Raw genomic sequence first — 24,982 nt, forward strand, 5'->3', positions numbered from 1 at the left:
GGCTGCCATTCCGTAGAGCAGGGACTCATTTGAGGTATCTGGGGGTGCAGGTTGCCCAGGAGTGGGGGAGGCTTCGCAGGTACAACATCACTAGTTTGGTGGGGAGAGTGAAAGTCGATCTGGCAAGGTGGGATAGCCTTCCTCTGTCACTGGCGGATCGGGTACAGCGGTTAAAATGAATGTGTTGCCGCGATTTCTGTGTATTTTTCAATGCCGACCGATTTTCCTGCCAAAGTCTTTTTTCAGGGAGATTGAGGGAAGGATTACATCGTTCATATGCGGTGGGAACGTGGCCAGAGTGAGAAAGGTGCTGCTACAGAGGAGAAGGCAGGCAGGGGGTTTGGTTCTCCCGAACCTGTTGTACTACCACTGGATGGCGAATGTGGAGAAGGTGCAGAGCTGGGTCAGAGGGGTTGATTCGCAGTGGGTCAGAATGGAGGAGAGTTTGTGCAGGGGGTCGGGGCTGAAAGCACTAGCAACAACGCCGCTCCAGATAGCTCCGAGGAAATACTCAGGGAGTCCGGTAATAATAGCTTCATTGACAATCTGGAGGCAGTTTCGCCAACACTTCGGGTTGGGAGCAGGGTCAAGGTAAATGCCGATTCGGGGGAACCACAGATTTGAGCCAGGGAGGTGGGATGGAAGTTTCCGGAAATGGGAAGAGAGGGGGATTAAGACGTTAAAAAATTTGTTTCTTCGGGGTCGGTTTGCAGGATTGAGGGAGCTGGAAGCGAAGTATGGGCTGGAGCAGGGAGAAGTGTTTAGGTACATGCAGGTTCGGGATTTTGCCAGGAAAGAGATACAGAGCTTCCAAGAGGAACCGGCCTCCACATTGCTGGAGAAGGGGGCAGTGTCAGCGGTGTACGGAGCTATTTTGGAAGAGGATAAGGCACCACTGGAAGGTATCAAAGCAAAGTGGGAGGAAGAGCTGGGAGAGGTTATAGAGGAGGGGGTCTGGTGTGAGGTGCTCCGGAGAGTGAATGCCTCCACCTCATGTGCGAGGTTGGGGCTGATACAGCTGAAGGTGGTATTTCGAGCGCACCTCACGAGGGCGAGGATGAGCCAATTTTTTGAAGGAGTAGAGGATGTGTGTGAGCGTTCCAGGGGTGGGGGGGGGGGCGCTAATCAAGTTCATATGTTTTGCTTCTGTCCAAAGTTAGGGGAGTACTGGAAGAAGGTGTTTAGAGTAGTTTCCAAGGTGGTGCGTGTGAAACTGGACCCGGGTCCCCGGGAGGCCATATTCGGGGTGTCAGACCAGACAGGGTTGAAAACGGGTGCGGAGGCAGATATCATAGCCTTCACCTCATTGGTCACCCGAAGGCGGATCCTGCTGGGATGGAGAGCAGCCGCTCCACCCAGTGCCCTGGCATGGCGGGGGGACCTGTTGGAATACTTGACCCTTGAGAAGGTTAAGTTTGAACTGAGGGGAAGCTCGGAGGGGTTCTACAAGTCATGGGCACTATTTATTGTGCACTTTCAAGAACTGGACAACATCGAACATTAGTTGGGGGGGGATGGGTAGGAGGGTTGGGGGGGGGGGGGGGGCGGAGGTGGGCTGTGTATATTAAGGGTGACTATGGGTAATCCCTGATTCTTTTTTGTCATTTGTTTATGTAAACATGCGGGCTGATGTTTGGAGGTTGGTGGGCGGTTGGGATTGTTGTTATTGTTATGGGGATTGACATATCTGTTGCTGATTATTGTTTATTGTTGATGGGTGTAAATGCGGGAGAAAATGTGAAAAAGGAGAATAAAAATATTTAATTTTTTAAAAATGAAGAGCTATTCACATAGCTGCAGGGGGCTGGCAGGGCTCGGGAGTGCTTCTCACAGCTTTAGCTGCGGATACGGGCCCCCATACCTCCGGTTTCGAGTCCGCGCATGCGCATGGCCGAACGTGATGGCTGACTCAGTCGGCGGACCTGGACCAACAAACTTTGTCCCAACGAACTGCCCCGCGCTGCTCCATCTAACCCGCCCGATCGCCCATAAGCCCCCCCCCCAGTACTTGATCCCCCTACCCCCCAACAGGGTGGCCGCGGACATCCCAACCAGCCAGATGTGGTTTGATCCATGCCGTCGGGAATTCGACCGATTGGGACCGGAGCATCACTGGGAGGGCCTCTGGCAATGGCCCCCCAGCCGTGCCGTATAATCTGCGCACAAACGATTCTCCAGGGACCGGAGAATCGCGGGAGCAGCGCCGGGCCCGATTCTCGCATAAACGTCGATTCTCCGCCCCGTGCCAAATGAGATTGCGGTGCGGGGTTCTGCGGAGAATCTAGCCAAAGGTCTTTAACCACAGGTCATCAGAGATGAGAAAAATCAGTTTCAGATCCCCAATCCTTTACTCAGAAATGGAACATTCACAGGCCGGCTGGAGGGTACTTTAATTGCCAGCCTTAGCTGATAGAAAGTGTTTCACATCATCAGCCCCCCAAACAGAGATTTGAAATTCTCACAGAGCTGACAATTGCCTGCAGGCTTTTAAACAGGAGGGACTTTCCCAGGCTTGGCTGGGCAAAGGATTTTGGGTACTCTTAAAAGAATTATTGGTTAATTCACTTGTGTTGTGACTCCAGAGCACATGGGGCTGATATTGACTACGCACTAGCCCAGGGTGGTGTAACGCAGTGAGCAGTGCCACGTGATTGCACTGTTGATGACCCCTTGCATCACTTTACTGATGATTGAGAGTAAACTTAAAGTAGTGGTAATTGGCCAGTTTGGATTTGTCCTGCTTTTTGTGAACAGGACATACCTGGCCAATTTTCCACATTGCTGCAAAGATACTATTATTTTAGCTATACTGGAACTTAGCTTGGCTAGGGGCTGAGCAGGTTCTGGAGCACATGTCTTCAGTACTATTGTCAAAATAACTGTCTTTCGCTGTTTCTTGATATCATGTGGGGCAAATAACATTCACAGAATCCCAGAATTGTTACAGTGCAAAAGGCGGCCATTTGGCACATCGTGTCTGCACCAGTTCTCCAAATACGTATTGTAACTTAGTGCCATCCCCCTGTCCTTTCTCCATACTCCTGGACATTGTTTCTATTCAAATATTAATCAAATGTCCTCTTGAATGCCTCAATTAAAGCTGCCTCCACCACACTTACAGACAATGCATTCCAGATCCGAACCACTCGCTGTGTGAAAAGGTTTTTTCTCAAATCAGACTTACTTCTTTTGAAAATCACTTTAAAATTCACTGTAGACTTGCTTCTGTAATGGTAGAGCCCTCAGGAGCATACCTCTGGCAGAAGATTGTTATAAATGCTTTAGCCTTGTCTTTTGAATGGATGCTCATTGAGGATAGGGATGTTTATGGAGCCATCTCCTCTTCCAGTTAGTTTCTTAATTCTCCACCATCATTCATAACTGAATATAGCAGGGATGCAAAACCTTGATCTGATCTGTTGGTTGTTGGATCACGTACCTCTAACTAGCATTCTGCTTTTGCTGTTCAGCCTGCATTCACTCCTTTATTTAGTTTCAGCACGTTGGCACTGCATTTTTAGATATGCTGTTAGTGCTCCTGGCATGCTCTCCTACATTTGGCGCTGCATGGTGGCATAGTGGTTAGCACTGCTTCCTCAGAGTGCCAGGAACCCGGGTTCAATTCCAGCCTTGGATCACTGTCTGTGTGGCGCTTGCATGTTCTCCCAGTGTCTGCATCAGTTTCCTCTGCGTGTTCCGGTTTCCTCCCACAGTCCAAAGATGTGTGGGTTAGGTGGATTGGCCATGCTAAATTGCCACTAGTGTCCCGGGATGTGCAAACTAGGTTATGCGGATATGTCGATAGGGCAGGGTGGACAAGAGTAGAGTACTCTTTCGAAATCGGTGCAGACTCGATGGCCTGAATAGCCTCCTTCTGCACTGTAGGGATTCTAAGATTTCTCATTCAACCAGGATAGTAAGAGGAAAGTAAGAGCAGCACGGTAGCACAGTGGTTAGCACTGTTGCTTCACAGCTCCAGGGTCCAAGGTTCGATTCCCGGTTTGGGTCACTGTCTGTGCGAAGTCTGCACGTTCTCCCCGTGTCTGCGTGGGTTTCCTCCGGGTGCTCCGGTTTCCTCCCCCAAGTTCCGAAAGACGTGCTATTAGGTAACTTCACTGCAGTGTTAATGTAAGCCTACTTGTGACAATAAAGATTATCATTATTATTAGGAATCTGCTGGGCCATGAGATTAGATTGTGAGTGATCGGAATTCTGCTGCTGTGATGGCTAACAGTGCCTCATGAATTGTTAGATTGGTTTGAAATCTATCCCATTTAACATGGTCGTGGTGCCACACAACATGAAGGAGGTTGTCCTCAATTCAAAGATTTTTTTTTCACCACAAGGAGCGTACGATGGTCATTCCTACCAATACCATCATGAATAGTTACGTCTACGACAGGTACATTGTAGATTGATGAGGAAAACGTCAGATTTTTTCCTCTTCTTGCTTCTCTCACCATCTACCGCAGACCCAGTCTGGAAGGTATGTTCTTCAGCTTGACCAATAGTGTTCCTACCGAGCCATTCTCAGTGATGCACGTTGAAGTCTCCCACCTGACACTATTTTGTGCCACTGCCACCCTCAATGCTTCTTCCAGTTGGTGTTCAACATGGAGTAGAGGCTAGACAGTAGGTGGAAATCTGCAGGGTTCCTTGCCCGTGTTTGACCTTATACCATGGGACTTCATGAACCCTATACATGAAAAAATATTTCTTAACCTCCCCTTTATATTCAGTTTATCCTCTGCAATGTCCTTTCACTACTGAGACATAGTGGTAATTGTTGATAGGATGAGCATTAAAGGTATTAAAGGTAATATAGTATGAATTAGCAGAGTCTACAACTATGATACTATGCCTGGACATTTCACATTGCATATCACAATACATATAAGCACAATTTGACAAGTTTAATATACTTATAGCATAGAGTTTTCAGAAACAGATCAGCTGAAACTATTTGATCAAATGAGAGGAAATTTGATCACATCTTTAAACCAAAGTCTTAGGACTCTCGGAGAAAAGAACAAAACAATGGTGGCCTGAGGGAGTGATAATGTCTTGCCAAAGGCGCCTGTTGTAAAACAAATCACTGAGCTGCTAAATCGGCTGTATCAATGCTCTATCAGTGTCTGTGTTCCAAACAAATGAGAAGACAAGAAGGCAAAGATTCGGGTCAATAAGCTTAGGCGATTTACACATACAACTCCTCGAGCAAGGTAGAAACAAAGTCATATCGGCTTTTTTCAGCTTTGTGCACCAAGCTTCTGTCAGTCCAAAGAGAACTCCAAATGTCAATATAATATGTTCTGTAGCTAAGATCATTTAAAGAAGCTCAAATTCATAATCCTCACAAAAAAGGTACTACTGGCTTTGGAGATTTTGATATTAAACGACACAAAGGCAGAGTGATCAAGGCACAGGCATTGAGTATTGATGCTTCTAGAGGGATTCGCACATTGGCATGGGATCTATCATTACAGCTGCTTAAGAAAGACAGAATATTGACTGAAAAGGTTTGAAGGGCAGACAAAACCTGGTGCCTGATTAGAAAATGTATGACATGAGCCATCGAAAGCTATCAGATGAAGCACTTAGAGCGAGGAATTAAGGCAAACTAGAAAAAGTGTCATGAAGAAAAGCTTCATTACACTAACAAATGTAAAAAAAGAAAATCCTTCACTGTTATCAGGTGATTTTTATTAGTCATGCCAGGAAAATGAAGAGAGTAAATTAGATTCCAGCAACTATTAAGAGTCATAACCTTTTCAGTGTCACGACTGAAAAGAAATAACTCTTCAGGTATGTGAAGCAAGGAAACACTTGCCTTTAATAAAAAGCAGAATATCGCGGATGCTGGAAATCGGAAATAAAAACAAAAAGGGCTGGAAAAACTCAGCAGGTCTGGCAGTTAACAGTGGAGAGAGAAATAGAGTTAACACTTTGAATCCTTACAACTTGTCTTTACTGAACTAGTCAGGAAATCATGCTACATTGTCACAGATAGCCACTAATTTCAAAGCGAAGGTATAGCCCAAAAATAGGCATGTTTGACTACTGGCACTTTGAGAATAGATGTGACATACCTCAGAATTAATACTTTTGGATCAAGAGTCTATATTCCAACTGTACCAGATATATACCTGAAACTGATTGCGTGACAAAACTTTTACACAAGTATTTTACCAGAGTTTGTTCTCATCTGTCTTTCTTTATTATTAATTGTGCAACTATGCAGAAATCCTTATTTATTGTATCCCCACGTATGGCAGCAGGAAATTTGAAAACGAGACAGATTTGAAATTTACTGCTGTGGTACGGACTTCGAAGATCTGGGAATGGCACAGAATGAAACAACCTTCCAGGATAGAGGATTCTACAACAATGCAATCACAACACTGGCCAGAAATAACCTCCATCTGACAGTAAAATGTATTCACTCCAGTTACCTTTGCCGCAGTAATATTCTGCTTCTTCACAACTGAGATGTTCTGAGCCATAGTCTGCTGAGAAGTTTTCCTCTAGGGTGTAGTCTCCTCTGCTGATTGTATCATTTTCTTCAGACAGACATTCTTCCTCATCATCCTCAACTGCGCCTTCGAGTGGTCCTGTTAGTACAGAAAGTTAGTACAGAATGAGGTGCCTCGATTAGACAGTTTGCACTGGTCACAATTTCAACATTCTTGTCAAGAGTTTTCTGGGGGGGGGGGGGGTTTGGTCGCAATAAACTCAATACTACAAGTTCACAACATTCAGCACATCCAATGACATTACAAAGCAGATTTCAGCACTGCTACAAGCAGCATATGTAAGGCAGTCCTCAGGACCATTAGTAACTACCCTTAATGTGTTTTTTATGCCATTATTACAATGACAATCTTCAGAACTATACAAAAACTGAAACTGACTGGTTAGGGTGAAGATTGTTCTTGGGAATTAATTATTTGTTCAGTGCATGATCAAGCTACCGTGGACACGACTTTCACAACACAATGTACAAGTGAAAAGGTGCAGCTTACTATTAAAAGTAGAGAGGTTACATGTGATAGCCTGAAAAGGAAGAAAGACACAGTGAAACAAAACTTCAAATATGGTATTGGATTTTAAATTAGTCATGTATAAGCCAAAGTGAGTTAAAATACTTCATTCTTATTCTTGGTGTTTACTAGCTTGTCGTATGGTTACATCTTAATGCTTCATGCACCAAGCCAACGACACCTGCAATGTCTCGGCCACATTCATCGGATGGATGGTGACCATAAAGTCAAAGCGCTTCTGTATGTGAACTGGTCATTAAGTCACAGCCTTCTGGATTCTTGCAAATGAGATACGTGAAGGTCGCGGACCTCGACACAGACTGGAAGACAACCACCGAAGAGGTAAAGAGAAACTGAAAACTCAGCTGGCTGAGAGGAGGACTCAGGGGGAGAAAAGAGGCCAGAGAGCCCTGCACCTACTCAGCCAACTGCGTTCCTCTGCAACAGGTGCAGCAAAGTCAGACCAAGTGTTGTTTAATACAGGGTTGATCACCAAGGTGCAAACCATCAATGTGACGAGAGATGGCTGACTTTACTCTAATTAGTATGGAATGCACTGTGAGATGAAAAATGTTATTATTTTAAAGATTTTGGAGTTTATTGAGTTATTTTGTGAAGCATTCATGTGGCTGTATGTAAAACGAAGTTACTTAAGCTGGAGACTGATTGTCTACAAGGTTTAGGACATCAAAGTAGTGTACAAAGTAGACATATCCCCTCCAAACATGAGTGGTACTGTCAAATCTAGACCCCCCCCGCACCCCGGATTGTCTAGAGGAATACAGGGGAAGATCAAACAGAAAAAGAAAGCATACAATAGGCACAAAGAACTAAGCACTGTCGATAGCCCAGACAAGTATAGGAAGTGCAGGGATGAAGAAAATTAGGAAATCAAAGAGAGGGCATGAAAAAATATTCGCAAGTAAAGTTAAAGAAAACCCAAAGATGTTTAACCAATATGTTAATGGTAAAAGGTTAGTTAAGGAAAGAGTGGGACCTATCAGCGATGAAGAAGGAAACTTGTGTGTAGATGTAGAGGCTGTGGAAAAGGTTTTAAATTAATATTTTGTCTCCGTGTTTGCAAAGGAAATGGATGATGCAGATATCATAGTACACGAGGAACACTGAGCTATTGGGTGGGATGATCATAACGAGAGAGAAAGTACTCGAAAGGTTGAAATCCTTGAAAGTCAGTAAGTCACCAGGGTCAGATGGATTGTTTCCAAGGCTACTGAAAGAGATCAGGGAGGAGATAGCAGATTCTCTGGGGATGATTTTCCAAACCTCACTAGGTACAGGGCAGGGACCGGAGGACTGGAGAAATGCAAACATGGTTCCATTGTTTAAAAAGGGATTGAAGGAAAGGCCAATTATAGGCCAGTTAGTCTTACGTCAGTGGTGGGAAAATTAGTAGAATCAATCCTGAAAGATAGGAATAACTGTCACATAGAAAGGCATGGGGCGAAATTTCCCCCCCCCCCCACGCCGGGTTGGAGAATCGCCGGGGCGATTCCCCAGCCCGGATGGGCCGAGCGGCCTGCCCAATATGACGGGTTCCAGCCGGCGCCGTCCACACCTGGTCGCTGCTGACGGGAACAGCGCGGGAATGCTGAGGGGGTGGCCTGTGAGGGGGGGGTTCCTGCACCGGGGGGGGGGGGGGGGTGCTCAAATGGGGTCCGGCCCGCGATCGGTGCCCACCGATCGGTGGGCCGGCCTCTCTGAAGGAGGACGTCCTTTCCTCCACCAAGATCCATCCGACATCTTCTTGCGGGTCGGCCTCGGGGAGGGCGGCCAACCCACGCATGCGCGGGTAACGTCATTTACGCGGCGCTGGCCGCATCGTTTACGCGGAGCCGCATTTACGCGACGCGAAGGCCCGGCACGTGTAAATGACGTGACGCCACTCCTAGCCCCCTGGGGGCGGGAGAATAGGGGGTTGGGAGCAGGCTCCAACGACGGAGTGAAACACTCCGGTTTTCATTCCGGTATCGGCACTTAGACTCCCGATGGGAGAATTGCGCCCAGGGACTAGTCAAGGATAGGCAGCTTGGGATTGACAAAGGAACCTTTTGCCTCACAAATTTAATTGAATTCTTTGAGGAGTGACAAGAAGGGTTGCTGAAGGTAGTGCTGTGGATGTTGTGTCCATAAATTTTGGCAAGGCGTTTGAGAGTGAAAGCCCATGGGATACAGAGCAATGTGGGAAACTGGAAAAAAAGTTGGCTTAGTAACAAAAGGAAACAAAGGGTAATGTTTGATAGCTGCCATTGCAATTGGAAAGTTGTTTCAAGTGGTGTTCCACAGGGCACGGTGTAGTGACCCTTACTGTTTGAATTATATATTAATGATTTGAACGTGCATGATTGGGAAATTTGCTTGATCAATTGATTGATTTGACTTACTGTCACGTGTACAGAGGTACAGTGAGATGTATTGTTCTGTGTACAGTCCATACAGATCGTTCCATACATGAAAAGAAACATAGGACATACATAAACATACAATGTAAATACATAGCCACAGGCAGGTGGTGAAGCATACGGAGCGTAGTACTACTCAGTAAAGAAGATGTGTGAAGAGATCAGTTCAGTCCATAAGAGGGTCATTCAGGAGTCTGGTAACAGCGTAGAAGAAGCTGTTATTGAACCGCTTAGTGCGTGTTCTTGAACATTTGTATCTCCTGCCCAAGGGAAGAAGTTGGAAGAGAGAATAACCCGATGAGAGGGGTGTTTGATTATGCTGCCTGCTTTCCCAAGGCAGCTGGGGGTGCAGACAGAGTGAATGGATGGGAGGCAGTTTTGCATGATGACTGGGCTGTGTTCACGACTCACTGTAGTTTCCTACGGTCTTGGGCCGAGCAGTTGCCATACCAGGCTGTGATGCAGCCAGATAGGAAGCTTTGTATGGTGCATCTGTAAAAATTGGTAAGAGTCAATGTGGACATGCTGAATTTCCTTAGTTTCCTGAGGAAGTATAGGCGCTGCTGTGCTTTCTTGGTTGTAGCGTCGACGTGGGTGGACGATTGTTGGTGATGTGCACACCCAGGAATTTGAAGCTGTTAACCATCTCCACCTCAGCACCACTGATGCCGACAGGGGGTGTGTATGATACTTTGCCTCCTGAAGTCAATGACCAGCTCCTTAGTTTTGCCAACAATTGAGGGAGATTGTTGTCATTACACCCGGCCAATTTGCAGAAGACACAGCAAGATTGGCCGAGTGGTGAACGGTGTAGAGGATAGCTATAATCTCCAAAATGATATAGATGGGTTGGTGGAGTGGGCAGTAAAGTGGCAGATGGAATTTAACACAGAGAAGTGTGAGGTCATGGATTTAGAGAGGTCAAACAATTATAGGGAGCACACAATAAATGGGAATATATTTAGAAGGGTAGATGAAGTAAGAGATTTTGGTATACAAGTGCATAGGTACCTAAACACAGCAGTTGAAGAAGACAAGATTGTAAAGAAAGCATATGGAATGCTCTCCTTCATTGGCAAAGACATAGAATATAAAAGTAAGGATATAATGTTGAAATTGTGTAAAACACTGGAGAGGCCACAACTGGAGTAGTGTGTGCATCGAAGTACAGGAAGGATGTAAGGTTTACAAGAATGTTGCCAGGGCTAGAAAAGTGTAGCTATGGGGAGGGGTTGGATAAGTTGGGGTTATTTACCTTGGAACAAAGAAGGCTGAGGGGTGACTGATTTGAGGTGTACAAAATTATGAGGGGAAGAGATAAGAGTGGACAGATTAAAATTATTTACCTTGGTGGAGGATTCTAGAACTGGGTATAGAGAGTCAAGATAAGTGGCAGATGTAGAGGAGACATGAGGAAGAACTTTTTAACGCAGAGGGGAATGGAAGTCTGGATTTCGCTGCACAAGCTGGTGGTGGAGGCAGAGACCCTAAACTTTTTTTTTTAAGTACTTGGATCTGCATCTTAAGTGCTGTAAAAATACAAAGCAATGGACCGGGTGCCGGAAGATGGGATTAGAAAGGGCACTTGGATGTTCTCAGGCTGGCATGGGCAAGATGGGCAGAATGGTCTCCATCTGTGCTGTAATATTTCTAACATTCTATGGAGATGTAAAAGACATGTGTTTGAAGTAAATATAGCTAAGCTGAATTTTCCAGAAGCAAGCAAGTGGCAGGCAAAAATATGCATTAGGATATAATTAAGGGGTTTATTGTTTTTAGCTGGTAGATTGCAAAGGGAAGTAAAAAGATTTACAACTTGCAACGGTTTCTTAAGTAAGCAAAGCACGAATATGAAAGATTTTTTATATTCTGGGAATGTTGTTTCAAAGGGGGCATTAAGGGCAATGGAATAAAGATAAAATAGCAAAAATACTTAAGGAGAGATGTTGAGAGCTTAGGGGTGTGTATGGTCATGTGAGACCTCCGAGAGTGCCAGTATGTGTTGGGAAGAGAGCTGTGAAGAGACAAAGTGAAATCTGCTACTCAGTTAAGCCAGAAAAGATTTGAGGCTGCAAAAAGCAGTCTGGTGTCTGAAGGTTTGAAGTTCTACAGCAACAGGGAACAGAGAGGAGCGAGATAGTATGTGGTATGCTTCTTCAAAGTGACAGTAGCTTTGCCTTGGGGGTAATATTACTGGATATAGTTATATTCAATAAGAGATTATTGTTTACATTGATCAGTCAAACCAATTTATTAGTGAGCTTAACCAAGTTTATTTGAGTGAATATTCTGTAAGGCTGGTTTTAACTGTGTAAATGTAATTGTGCGGTTAAGTATTTCTTTCTTTTGTTAATAAATATTTAAATGTTTAAAATCTCACAAGTGTTCCTGTAATTTGAGACTTCGGAATTCAATAAACTTACCTTCACGTGGCCAACATACAACAAAAAAAAGAGTTGGGACACATCTGCCAAATTATCCGTTGCCAGATCATAAGAATTGCTATAGGTCTCAAGAAGCTGAGGTTTTTTTTTACGTGCCCCGATTACTCCAAAGTTTAGAATTAGAGGCCAGCCTTGTGATTCTGCTTTGAACCATTTCTACAACTTGGATGTTTACTCTGTGCACAATAGCCAGTGCTGAATGTGGCATTCAAAATCCATCCCTTCCTGTCCCTCATGCAAACTGCAGTTTTAAAAGATCCCTTTCTGGACAAATAATGATCTCCTCCCCTTCAAATCTGCCATCATCACCCTCTCCTAGTTAACATTTATATTGTGTCCATAGACAACATCATTTGAAAACACATCAGATCCACATTACCTGCTGTTAACACCCAGTTTTACCTCACTACCACCTCCCTCAACCCTCCTACTACCACCAATTTGTTACACTGCTTATTCACAATGTAGCCATCTAAGATGGCCACCTGCAAAGGACCATGGGAATTATGGCCAACCCAGGACTCAAACAGATACAGAGCCTACGTGTATCTGAAACACAGGTAACCAGACCCGATCAAAACTCCCCGCTCTTTTGCATTTTAATCGCCCATTATCCCAGGACAATGGAACACCAATCAAGCAACCGGTACAGCCACAGACCGATCGGCGCCACTCCTTACTCAGAAAGCACAACTGCCAAGGTCAATGACCGCTAAGGACCCCCTCAGCCACCAAGGCACCCGCCCCTTTATTGGCCAAAATCGAAGACAGTGATCTATTGAACTATTGGGTCCAAGGTTAAGGACTGCCCCAAAGAGCGCAAAATCCAAGAGGGATAAAAGAGAGCACAGCCATGTGTTCTGTCTCTTTTGGATCCGGCCTGTGCCAACCCAATCGTAGCAGGAACAGCCAGCCAAGTTCAAGACCAACGATCGCTACCTGACGGATGAGCCCAGCAGAAACAGAGCCACTTTCTTCGAACCAGCCAAGTGAAATCCAGATAAAGGCCTTATCCATTTGCACAGTGCCGGTCACCCTGAAGTTAAGTATAGGTTATTGTAGCTGATAGTGTAGTTTAACTCGTAGTAGATATTGTGTTGCATGTTGACATAACTCTTGTGTACGTAACTAAACCATCTTTTGAACTAACTAACTGGTTGTGTGGTCATTTGATCGATATAAGGGAAGGCATGTGGTTCACCAACATTATTAATAGAGCAACAACATCCAGTACTGGATGAGCAGAGATTTCCACCAATTATTGGGCAGGCTAAATCTATCACCTTTGGTTTCTATCCCAAACCTTGTTCACGAGTCATCAACTCCATCCCTCCATATGACCACTCTCTAAGACTGATCATTCTCAACCTTGGCATCCTATCTGACCCGGAAAGTTCACATACCTCCACCCCTGTAACATTACCCATTCCTCAGCTTACCAACTGCTAAAACTCTCATCCATGCTTTTGCTACTTCTGGACTTGACTGTTCCAATAACCTCCTGGCCAGCCTCCCTCCTTGCACCATCCATAAACCTGAACTCCTCCAAATCGCTGTTGCCTACATCCTAAATTGCAGCAAGTCTATCAACCATCACCGTGTGCTCACTGACCTACTTTGGACGACTAAACTTGATTTTAAAATTCTCATCCTTGTTTTTAAAATCCCCCCCCCTCCCCCGCCACTGATTTAACTTTCTGTAGCTCTGTAACCTCCTCCAATCCCTTAGAGTTCTGATATCTCTGCACTCCCCCAAATTCAGGCTATCTGTGCATCCCCAATATTCACTGTTCCACCATTGGCAGCTACACCTTATGTTACCTATTCTTTAAGCTCTAGAATTCACTCCTTAAACAAACATCTTTACATAAGATACGTGGCACAGAACCAGGGCCATTCAGCCCAACTAGTCCAAGTCAGTGATAATGCTCCATTCAAGCCCCCAACCATCTTTTCTCATCTAAATCTACTATCGTAACTTATTTATTTTGCTTATCATGTGACCATTTTCTCCAACTGACCAGTATTTGTGATTATGTTCCAAGTGCAACTTGATTAATTCAAGTCTGGGAATTCCCCTTCTTAGCCAGGATCCCATTGTTCACATGATTCCGTTTGATGGTTTGTCTCCATCCAGCTGAGTAACTGGGTGTTGTTTTAACCCAGTGAAATATGGTTCACTCACATTCCTCTTGAAGTTATTGCCTTTGATATGGTTTGTCTGACATGCTCTCTCCATCTCTGGAATGTGGAGTCCACAGTAACAAAAACATAGGTAGCCAGCTTGGTTGTGAGTTTAAGTCACTTTAACTTGCGTTTTTACGAACATTTCTTTCTTAAAAATCCAATTCATGTTTTCAGCCAGTAAATTGCAAACTATTTGGCATAAAGCACATTTTCAGGACATTTCGGACTAGATTTCCAAAACATTATCTCCACCTTTTGTCATTGCTGAGTTTATCCCTACATTCTTTTTTGAATAGGGTGCAACATTTGCAATTCTGCATTTCTTTGGCACCAGCCCCAAATCTAAGGATGGCAGCATCTTCTTTCTTGGCAAACGCAGATGCAAAGCACTCATTTAATACCTCTGCCCCCATGCATGGATTCCCTTTTCTTCATTGCTAAACAGCACCATTCCTCCTCTTATCACCCTTTTGCTATTTACCTGCCGATAAAAGACCTTTGGGTTCAGTGTTATGTGAGCTGGCAATCTCTTTGCATATTCTCCAATTGCCTCTACTCTTTTCTTTTTCACTGCTCCTCTGAACTTGCTATATTCAGCCTCGTTATCACTTATATTGTCAACCCGACATCTGTCTTCAGCCTTCTTTTTATGCTTCACCTCATTCTCTGAGCGCGATCTACCGACCGCATTACACCCAGGCAGTGCAGCGCAGCCGGTAGATGTCGGGAAATACCTCTACCAGTATCTACTCAGCTCACCACGCCTTACAAGATCTCACGCGACCTTGCGAGACATCGCGATGTAAATCCTGCCTGTTGTGGGCGGATCACTTTTTAGAAAATCTGCATTGTAGAGTGAGACAGCACCTGCCTTTCCGTCTGGTCCCTGTTTGTGGAGACTCAATGTCTCCATTGAGTCATTGAGTCTCCACAAACAGGGACCAGACGGCAAGGCACATGTGGAGGTCTCTCAGGGGATCTGAGGCCCCCACATGCTTGCCCTCTGGGCAGAATGGCACACTGGCGCTGCCCAGGCACCTTGGCACTGTCACCCTGACACCCTGTCAGTGCCACCTGCCTGGCATTGTCAAGGTTCCCAAGTGGCACTGCTAGCTGACAGGGACACTGCCAGGGTGCCAGGCTGGCAGTGCTACCAAGCCGGCACTTTTCCCGTGGCGGGGATCGGGCCCTGGGGTCCCTGCACAGGTGCAGGTAGAGGAGGGAGGCCAGAGGACTCCCTTATAGGTGAGTTGGGGTTTCGGGGGGCGGTGGGGGGGTTGTTGAGAGATCAGGTCAGGATGCCATTTCCTTCTGCACTGAGGGGTTCCCCGCTGAGCCCTGAATCTACCCAAATGGGAACAGAGTTCCGTTCGACTGCGCTGAACGCGCTCGTTATGGGACTCTGTTCCCATGTGGGTACATTGCGCCCTCATTCTTTTTCATAATCCATGGACATCTGGCTTTGTTTTCCCTACCTTTGTAACCAATGGATGTACCTTGACTGTATTCAAGCCATCGTCAATTTAAAGGCAGCCCATTGCTCTGTTACAGTTTTGCCTGCAAATCTTTTGTTTTCATTTACCCAGACCAGGTCTATTCTCAACCCAAGGAAATTGTCCCATGTCAATTAAGTATTTTACTCGTGATCCCTCCTTTTCTTTTTCCACAGCTAGTTTAAACTTTATGATAATGTGATCATTATTTCCTACATATTTCCCTGCTGATACTTGATCCACCTCATTCCCCAGAACCAGACCTAGCACTGTCTCCTTCCCCATTGGATCAGAAACATAATGATCAAGAAAATGTTCATGACTTTAGAAACTTTCCTTCTTCTCTGCTCAGTACACTATTACTGTCTCAATTCATATTAGATAACTAATATTTTCCATGATCACTATTCTGTACTTCTTGCATCTCTCTGAAAATCTTCCCTGCAAATCTTCTCTCGGTATCTTTCCCACAAAATGATGGCTGATACACAGGTCCTCCCAATATCTGCATAGAATCAGTCAACATGTTCTCCAGTTGAAGATTTTCTCCTGACACTATGTAATTCCGTATATGGTGCAACAGATCAACTGCCCCCCTACACAGCACCTTTGTATCATCTGTTAATGTGATCAATTTTTACTGCATTCTGAATTCAAGTTAGAAACAGAAGATCAGATTGGAAACAGTCGGAACCCCAGCACTGCTAACATAGGTGAAATGAATGTAGCACCAATACACAGTTCAATTGACCTTCTGATCTATTTGGTTTAGCAATACAGCAGATGGCACTGTTACCTATCGGGGGCAGATGTGTTTGTACACTGAGTTAGATGTGAGAAAATGCAATAATAAACCAAGAGAGTCGCAATATAAACATAAAGAAGCAATGGCATCAAACGTGCCTTCTTTTGGACTAAATGGATGGCATTAGTGCCAGGAAAATAAAACATACATGTTCACGATTGCTTAAAAATGTACAGTAGAAAACTGATTTAACCCACAATGGCTGAAAGCACCCGATACATTTTCCCAGCCTGTCCAAAGTATGATTTATAATGCTTTCGAATTGATAGCAAAGCTAGTCAAAACACACACAAGGGAAAATTATTTGCCCAAAATTCCAGTAGCAAGGAAATGTGAACAACAATCTCCCAGTATAGTAAAAGTCATTGAAAGGAATTGTGAATAATGCCAACATTAATGAACTTGCAAACGTGATTTTGTGAAATCACTCGGACGTACAGACAAAGGTTCTTGTAAATATCCTGGAGCTGTTCTTGCCGTGGATATATTATTCCACATCTGTCTTGTGCCTACTAGAGTCTCTCTCTCTCACTATTTTCAGTGCATGTACTTTATGCTATAAGTTGTTTCATGTAAGTCTTGTCTCCACAAATGAGTCACCTTCATTGCGCTCCACTTCACTTTCCCACCTCCAACCTGATCAAGCCCGTAGCAGGAAAGCAGGTGGATGGGCCTTCCCATCAAGCTAAGTGAGGCCGTTAAATTGACAACTAATGCCCAATTAATGGTGAGCACTGCTGCCTCACAGCACCAGGAATCCAGGTTCGATTCCAGCTGGAGATGACTGTGTCGAGTTTGCACAAAGTCTCTGTGTCTGTATGGGCTTCTGGGTGCTCCGGTTTGTCCCGCTGTCCAAAGAAATGCAGGTTAGGTGGATTGGCCATGATCAATGTGTATGATTACAGGGTTGGGGTGGGGGAGTGGGCTCAGGAAGACTGTTCTCTCCGAGTTGTGGTGCAGACTCGATGGACCAAATGACCTCTTTCTATGGATTCTAAGAGGGGTCGGTTGAGAGTCACCTTCCTGACCTTGCTGATGACCCCACCATATCTTCAGCCCTGTGATCACCACCACTCAAGGATGAGGAGCATCCCGCAGGGGCCTACTTCTCCAACGTCTCACCAGCCAGTTTGAAATATCTTAAAACAGCATTGAATTTTTAAAAAAATCAGTGATTATATTTTCCATAGACACTGTTATGGCAATGTTGCTGTTTTCACCACCATGACAAAATATTTTGAAGTATACCATGCATGGATTTACTTTTACGATTTATTTACATTAATTATTGGAATGATGTCAGCAGGACAAATCCAAGACAGCCAATTACCACCCCATCAGTTTACTCCCAAACATCAGCAAAGTGATGAAAGGTGTTATCAAGCGGCAACTGCACAGGAATAACCTGCTGACTGAAGCTCAATTTGTGTTCCACCAGGGCCACTTTGCTCTTGACCTCACCACAGCTATGGTCCAAATATAGACAAATAAAAGAGTTGAGATGAGAGTGACCACCCTCAACATTAAGGCAGCATCTGAAGGCAGCAGTGTGGCCAAGAGCTTGAGCAAAATTAAAATCAATGGAAATGAGGGGGAAAGCTCTCCAAATGCTAGAGTCATAACTAAGACAAAAGAAAATGGTTGTGATTATTGGGGACAATCATCTCAGGCCCAGGACATCGCTGGAGGAGTTTATTAGGATAATGTCTTTGGTCCATCCATCTTCAACTGCTTCATCAAGTACCTCCTTTCCAACATAAGGTCAAAAATGTGAATATTCATTGATGATCAGGCTGTGTTCAGTAACATTGAAGACTTCTCGGACACTGAAACCGTCTGTGTCCAAATGCAGCAAGATTAGGAAAACATTCAGGCTTGGGCTGGTAAGTGGTAATGAATATTTGTGCCACACAAAGTGCTGGGCAATGAATATTTCCAACAAAAGAGAATCTAACCATCTCTCCTTAACACTACCATCGCTGAATTCTCATCAACAATATTCTGGAGGTTACCAATGACCAGAATCTTAACTGAATTAGCCATATTACTGTGGCTATACAGCCCGTCAGAGGCTGGGAGTTCTGCAGCAACCAACTCACCTTCTGACTTCCCAAAGCCTGTCCATCATCCGGAAGGTGTGAAATGCAATACTCTCAATGAGTGCAGCTCCAACAACACACAAGAAGCTCGATACCATCCAGGACAAAGCACCCACTTGACTGACACCCTATTCACAACATTAAACATTCACTCTTTATCCCACCAATGCAAAAGTGGAAGCAGTGTGTACCATGTGCAAGATAAACTACAGCAACTTACCGACGTTTTATCGAAGCACCTTCCAAACCTGCAACCTCTACCACCAAGGAGAACAAGAGCAGCAAAGACCTGGGAACACCAGCACTTGCAAGTTCCCCTCCAAGCCACACACCATCCTGATTTCAACTGTATCACTACTATTCTTTCCTTGGCAAAATTCTGCAACTATCTTCTTAACAGCACTATAGGTGTACCAACACCAAATGAACTACAACTGTTCAAAGAATGCTCAAACGTAAATGGACATTCCTCATTTTTGTCATGCTATAATAAAAGATGCAATCAGGGCAGCAATAGAAGCACAATTTGGTCAGTACTCTGAATGATGTCTTCTTTCAACAATTCACCAAGGGGCACAGTAACATATTCTCACCTTCTCCTAAATATGAATAAGTTAAATAGAATTAATAACTTTGATATGGATTAGATGGAAGTTCTGCAACAGGTAATAGAACTGAAAACAATTAATTCCCAGCAATAGATTCATCCCATACAGGCAGGAAAGGAATTGTGAAGTGTTATCGGTCATTGTGAAGAAACCACTGAACCGTGGAGAAGTAAACTAGTACCCTAAATTACTTTGCGCTCCTATAACAGTTGTGCAGAACGGCTGTGGGAATTGGGCAGTAAGTTCTTCCCTGCCTGTGTTACTGCTCTATTTCCAACTTAAAATGGGGAAATTGGTCCCAGAGTTGAATTAACATAAATAGACTTTAACAAACATGTTTGTATGACAAATAAATTCCAAGACAGATCAGTGTGACGTGATAGAGGAGCAATGATCTCGGAGGAAAGGTTTGCAAATTACTAAAGGTCAGTGAACAAAGTCAAAAAGTGTAAACAACGCATAAAGCTTCACTTTTTCGCTAACCGCATTTTCACAGTCCTTATTAAAAAAAGGATCAAGAGGCATTGGAGAACGTGCAAACAAATACAAAAATCATACTAGAAATGAGCGATTATACCCATCGGGAAACTGATTGGGGCTCTTTTGGGTGACCTAATAAGGTCTTTAAAATTATGAAGAAGTCCGTGGGACAGATGCAGAGTTGATGCATTCACATGTGGGGGATTTCATTATTAGCGATGACAAATAATGCTCTCTGTAATATTTTGTCGTTGTGTGGCCGGTTTTAAAAATTCTTGATACTTTTAAATGTATTTGAGCAACTGCATATGCATGGTATTTAACCTGGACCAAGGCCTTCGTGATACCTTATAAGCACTGACACAGCTTAGTGAGAACATCGATCATAAATATAAGAGCCAGAAATAAATCTACTTCAGTAATTCAAGCAAACATTCTCCCCAAAAGAGTGGTTAGGAACACAGATCCATGAGAATGAATGGCCTGTTACTGTGCTGTACATTTTCTGTAATTCAATGTAAATGCATATTTCCTCATTTCAATTGTACATTTGAATCCAATACTTTCTCATAATACGCTCCATAAGTGTCTCCAGCTGTAACGAATGATAACTTCAACATTTCCGAATGAAATAAGTTCGATAAAAGTAATGGGAGGGAGATTATGGTCTTAAGTATTTATTTTTGAATTACAGAACTTGGCCGCAAAATATGAAAAGTAGCAGCGATTTTCTGCCAAAGTTGCTGACTCATGCTGGGGTATCATTGCACTGTGTCAACTGCTTCCAGTGACTTGTGTGAGTGATTCTTTTTCACAGGTTAACCTAGATGGGGAGAAAGCAGACTTTTCTCTGTCTCATTTGGCCATAAATAATTGTTTGGATAGAACACAAAGAAAAATAGGACAAGGGGAATTGCATGCCTGTAATAGAGACCGCCAAGTTTCAACCATTTCAGTTAACAGATGGAAACCCAGGCTCTGTTAATGACGTGCAATCCTCTCTCTCCAATTTTCCCACATGCGTTTTACTCAGTGGAATATTAATACGAAAGTCCTGTACATGATGAGTTCAAGCAGTCCAGACTGTTTCCTGTTCCCAGTGGATAGACATCCATGGCACACTGCTGCTTTTAGATTCACTGTAAAGAAAATAAAGATGAAACAGATGGGTCTTATGGAATTTGTCATGAATGCTAATGGCGCAGGCGAAAACAGACATAGTCACAGAAATTACAAGCAGGGCAGTACCTTGGAATTTACTGTAAGTAGAAATACTTAATTAAACATTATCACACGACACTTTACTATTTTCAGATAAATGTCTTTTACTATCATTTTGTGTCTGAACTTTTGGTCTGTAATTGATGCTGTTGATGAGCCTCTCAACTCCTCAGGCCCTCATTCTACTAGTCTATGGTCTGTAATTTAATCTAGAATTCATTCCATTGACTTGAACTGTAGCAAAAGCGTGATCACAGTAAATGGAAAAATGAAGGTCTAATGTGTTGTACCACTGAGTGTTATAACTCAGGTCACTCCAGTAATTTGCCGCATAGCAAGGTCAACATCTCAGATGTTCCACCATTGGAGGGGGCAAATGGAGATCAGGTGGTGAACTAGCATGGCCAGCCTCCCAGAAGTTGGTTATGGAGATAGAACAACTTGGACAAAGTCTTGGATAGTTGCCCTCTACAGATGGTAGTTCTTTTGCTTGAGGGGCACCACTCCTCATCAAGCATGGGGCAAGCCCTTTATGAATGACCGCAGCTGATACAGTCCAGTGATTAAACCTATGCCATTGGTGCCATTCTGCCCAACACTCTAGCCATTGAAGCTAACTTACCCTCACTAATATTAATCGGCACGGTAAAGTAGTCCTCATTAGAGTTCTGATGATTGGTCCTTATCAACCTGTAATGTCAGTTTTCTTCCCCTCAATAGATGCTACCTGGTGCTTATATTTCCAGCATTTTCTGTTTTTATTTCAGATTTCCAGCCTAGCAGTATTTTGCTTTCAAGTTCCACAGTAATTCCCATTTGCCTCCACAAGACACACCCTACCCACATACCATTCTTACTGCCCAATCTTGCCGAATATTACACTACTATATCAAAATATAGAATTTGTCCAAATTGAAATAGGTTTCTCGATAAATGATGCATAGACTGAATGTAGAAAGTTGGGAGGGGAAGTGAAAAAATAAGTGAAAAGAAATGAGTGTGTGGCAGGAGTCGAGCAGCTAAAGAGAGAATCCAAAAGTCTTCCATCGGCTTGTAAATAGTAAAAGGATGTTAAATGGGGGAGGAGCTATTTAGGGACCAAAATGAAGATTTGTGAATGGAGGCAGAGAACATCACTGAGATACTAAATGAGTACTCCATATCTGTCTTTATGAAGAAAGAAAATGCCTCTAAATTTATTGTGAAGGCAGAGGTAATTCAAAACCTGGTGGGCTAAAAGTTGACAAAGAGGAGGCATTAGAGATGCTGGTTGTAATTAAAATTGGTAAATAAAGTTTTTAACTGATTCATATTTGAGGATAAAAAAGGGCCTAAGGGGAGAAATCTGAAGACATTGGCCATAATCTTCAAATCCTCCGGAGGTACATAGTGCCAGAAGACTGGAGAATTGCAAATGTCACACACACCCTTGTTCAAAAAAGGATGAATGGATAAGGCCAGCGATCACAGGTCAGTCAGCTTAACCTCCCCAATCAGAAAGCTTTCAGAAACAATCATCCAAGACAAAACTAACAGTCTGTATTTGAATAAATTAAAGAGAGCCAGCTTGGATTTGTTATGGGCAAATAATTTGCAGCTACCTTAATGGAGGTTTTGATGAAGTAAGAGAGGGAGTTAATAAAAGCAAAATATTGCAGATGCTGAAATAAAAGCAAAACAAAGTAAAAAGCAAAAAAGCTTTGAAGAAGAGTCACATTGGAATCAAAATGTTAACTCTGTTTCTCGCTCCAAAGATGCTGCCAGATCTGCTGAGTTTTCCAGCACATTGTTTAAGTCAGAGAGGGTGGTTGATGTGATGGACATTCTTTTAATTCTTTCAGGGGTGTGGGCATCAGTGGCAGGAGAACATTTGTTGCCCATCCCTAATTACCCTTGGGAAGATGGTGGTGAGCTGTCTTCTTGAACCGCTGCAGTCCATGTCGTGTAGGTACACCCACAGAGCTCTTGGGAAGGGAGTTCCAGGATTTCACCCAGTGCTGATAAAGGAATGGTTGTACAGTTTCCAGTCAGGATGGTGTGGGGCTTGGAAGAGAACTTGCAGGTGGTGATGGTCCCATACATCTGCTGCTTGTCCTTTAGGTAATACAGGAAAGAGCCTTGGTGAGTTGCTGCAGTGCGCCTGTAGATATTTGTGAGTGGTGCAGGGAGTGTATGCTTATGGTGGTGGATGGGATGCCAAACAAGCAGATTGCTTTCTCCTGGATGTTGTCGAGCCTCTTGAGTACTGTTGGAGCTGCACATCAAGACAAGTGGAGAGCATTCCATCATACAGATGATCGACAGGTTTGGGGCAATTAGGAGGTAAGTTACTCACAGCAGGATCCCGAGCCTCTGTATTCATAGTATTTATATAGCTCCACCAGTTCAGTTTCTGATTAATGGCAACCACCAAGATATTGAGTGTGGGGGATTCAGTGATGGTAATGCCATTAAATGTCATGGGGAGATGGTTAGATTTTCTCTTGTTGGAGTTGGTCATTGCCTGGCACTTGTCTGGGGCAAAAGTTACTGGCCACTTATCAATCCAAGGCGGAATGCTATCCAGGAATTGCTGCACGTGGGCATAGACTGCTTCAGTATCTCAGGAGTCACAAATAATGCTGAACAAAGTGCACTCATCAGTGAAATTCCCCACTTCTAACCTTATGATGGAGGGAAGATCATTCATGAAGCAGCTTAGGGCAGCACGGTGGCGCAGTGGGTTAGCTCTGCTGCCTCACGGCACTGAGGTCCCAGGTTCGATCCCGGCTCTGGGTCACTGTCCGTGTGGAGTTCGCACATTCTCCCCGTGTTTGCGTGGGTTTCGCCCCCACAACTCAAAGATGTGCAGGCTAGGTGGATTGGCCACGCTAAATTGCCCCTTAATTGGAAAAAAAAATGAATTGGGTACACTAAATTTAAAAAAAAATTCATGAAGCAGCTCAAGATGATAGGCCTAGGACACGATCCTGAGGAACTCCTGCTGTGGTGTCCTGAAACTGAGCTGATTGACCTCCTACAAACCACAACCATCTTCCTTTTTGCTTGGTATGTCTCCAACCAGTAGAGAGTTTTCTTCCTGACTCCAGTTTTGCTAGGGCTCCATGATGCCACAGCCAGTCAAATGCTGCCTTGATACGCTTTGCACCTCAAATTGACCTCCAAAAGGCGTTTTAATAAATTGCCACATCACAAGCATGAAGCGAAGGTACAATTCATGGACTAAAAGGCACAGTGGCAGCATGGATATGGTTGAATGACAGGAAAACAGAATAGTGGTAAACAGTTGTTTTTCTGACTGGAGGAAGTTCCCCAGGGTCAGTATTAAGAGTACTTCGCTCCTTGATGGATGTCAGTGATGTAGACTTAGATGTGCAATACACAACTTAAACATTTGCAGACCACCCAAAAATTCGAAGTGTTGAAGCAAAAACCTCAAGCAGACAGACTGGTAAAATGTGCAGATACATGCCAGAATAAATTTAAAACAGGGAAATGTGAAATGATATATTTTGGGAGGAAGGATCATGCAAGGCAATATGAAATAAAGGATACCTTGCATGAGCAAAGGGAATCCTGGGCTTTATAAATTCATAATTTTCAAGGATAAGAAATCTACCTTTATGGATCGACTGGCATGTGGAGCAGAATTTTAACTGTGTCGTAACGTTCCTGACGATTTTCTTGCTCCTTTCCATTTCCCATTTAATTAAAATTTAAAGTGCTATAAGCACGCAGAGGAGACACATGGGATTCTGCAGTGCGGGAAAGGCAAAGGTAACATTGACAAAGTCCCAATTTTCTCCTTTGACGGGGAGAGCTGACTGTTGCCGATTTAACCTGAGGATCACCACACCTCAGGCGAGGGACAAGGTTGAGAAGGGAGGGCCTTCATGAAAAACCTCAGCTGGTACAGGAATTGAACCCGCGCTGCTGACCTTGTTCTGCATCATGAACAAGCTGCCTAGTCAAAGGAGCTAAACCGAGCCCTGGGGGTTGTAACCACCATCAGTGAACAATACTATAGCTACAGGAAGGCTACATAAGAGCCTCCTGGTCAAACAGGGAGGCTTTGCATCACTGTCAGAACATTCCAATTCTCATCCAGAGACAAAGAATCCTATCAACATTTGAACATTCCCTCAGAACCCTCAATTCTCCCTCAAATTTCTTCCCTCATCATTT

General features: G+C 43.9%; 1 protein-coding gene across 1 annotated transcript in view; it reads right to left on the minus strand.

Moving 5' to 3' along the window:
- Positions 1-24,982, minus strand: part of zfpm2a (zinc finger protein, FOG family member 2a) — a 1,126,129-nt gene that overhangs the window by 815,687 nt on the left and 285,460 nt on the right. The window contains exon 2 of the mRNA XM_072467215.1: positions 6,453-6,611. Within this exon, the coding sequence (XP_072323316.1) occupies positions 6,453-6,611 (159 nt within the window). The remainder of the gene's footprint in view (positions 1-6,452; positions 6,612-24,982) is intronic.

Source organism: Scyliorhinus torazame, chromosome 11, assembly GCF_047496885.1.
Source record: "Scyliorhinus torazame isolate Kashiwa2021f chromosome 11, sScyTor2.1, whole genome shotgun sequence".
Taxonomy (NCBI): Eukaryota; Metazoa; Chordata; class Chondrichthyes; order Carcharhiniformes; family Scyliorhinidae; genus Scyliorhinus; species Scyliorhinus torazame.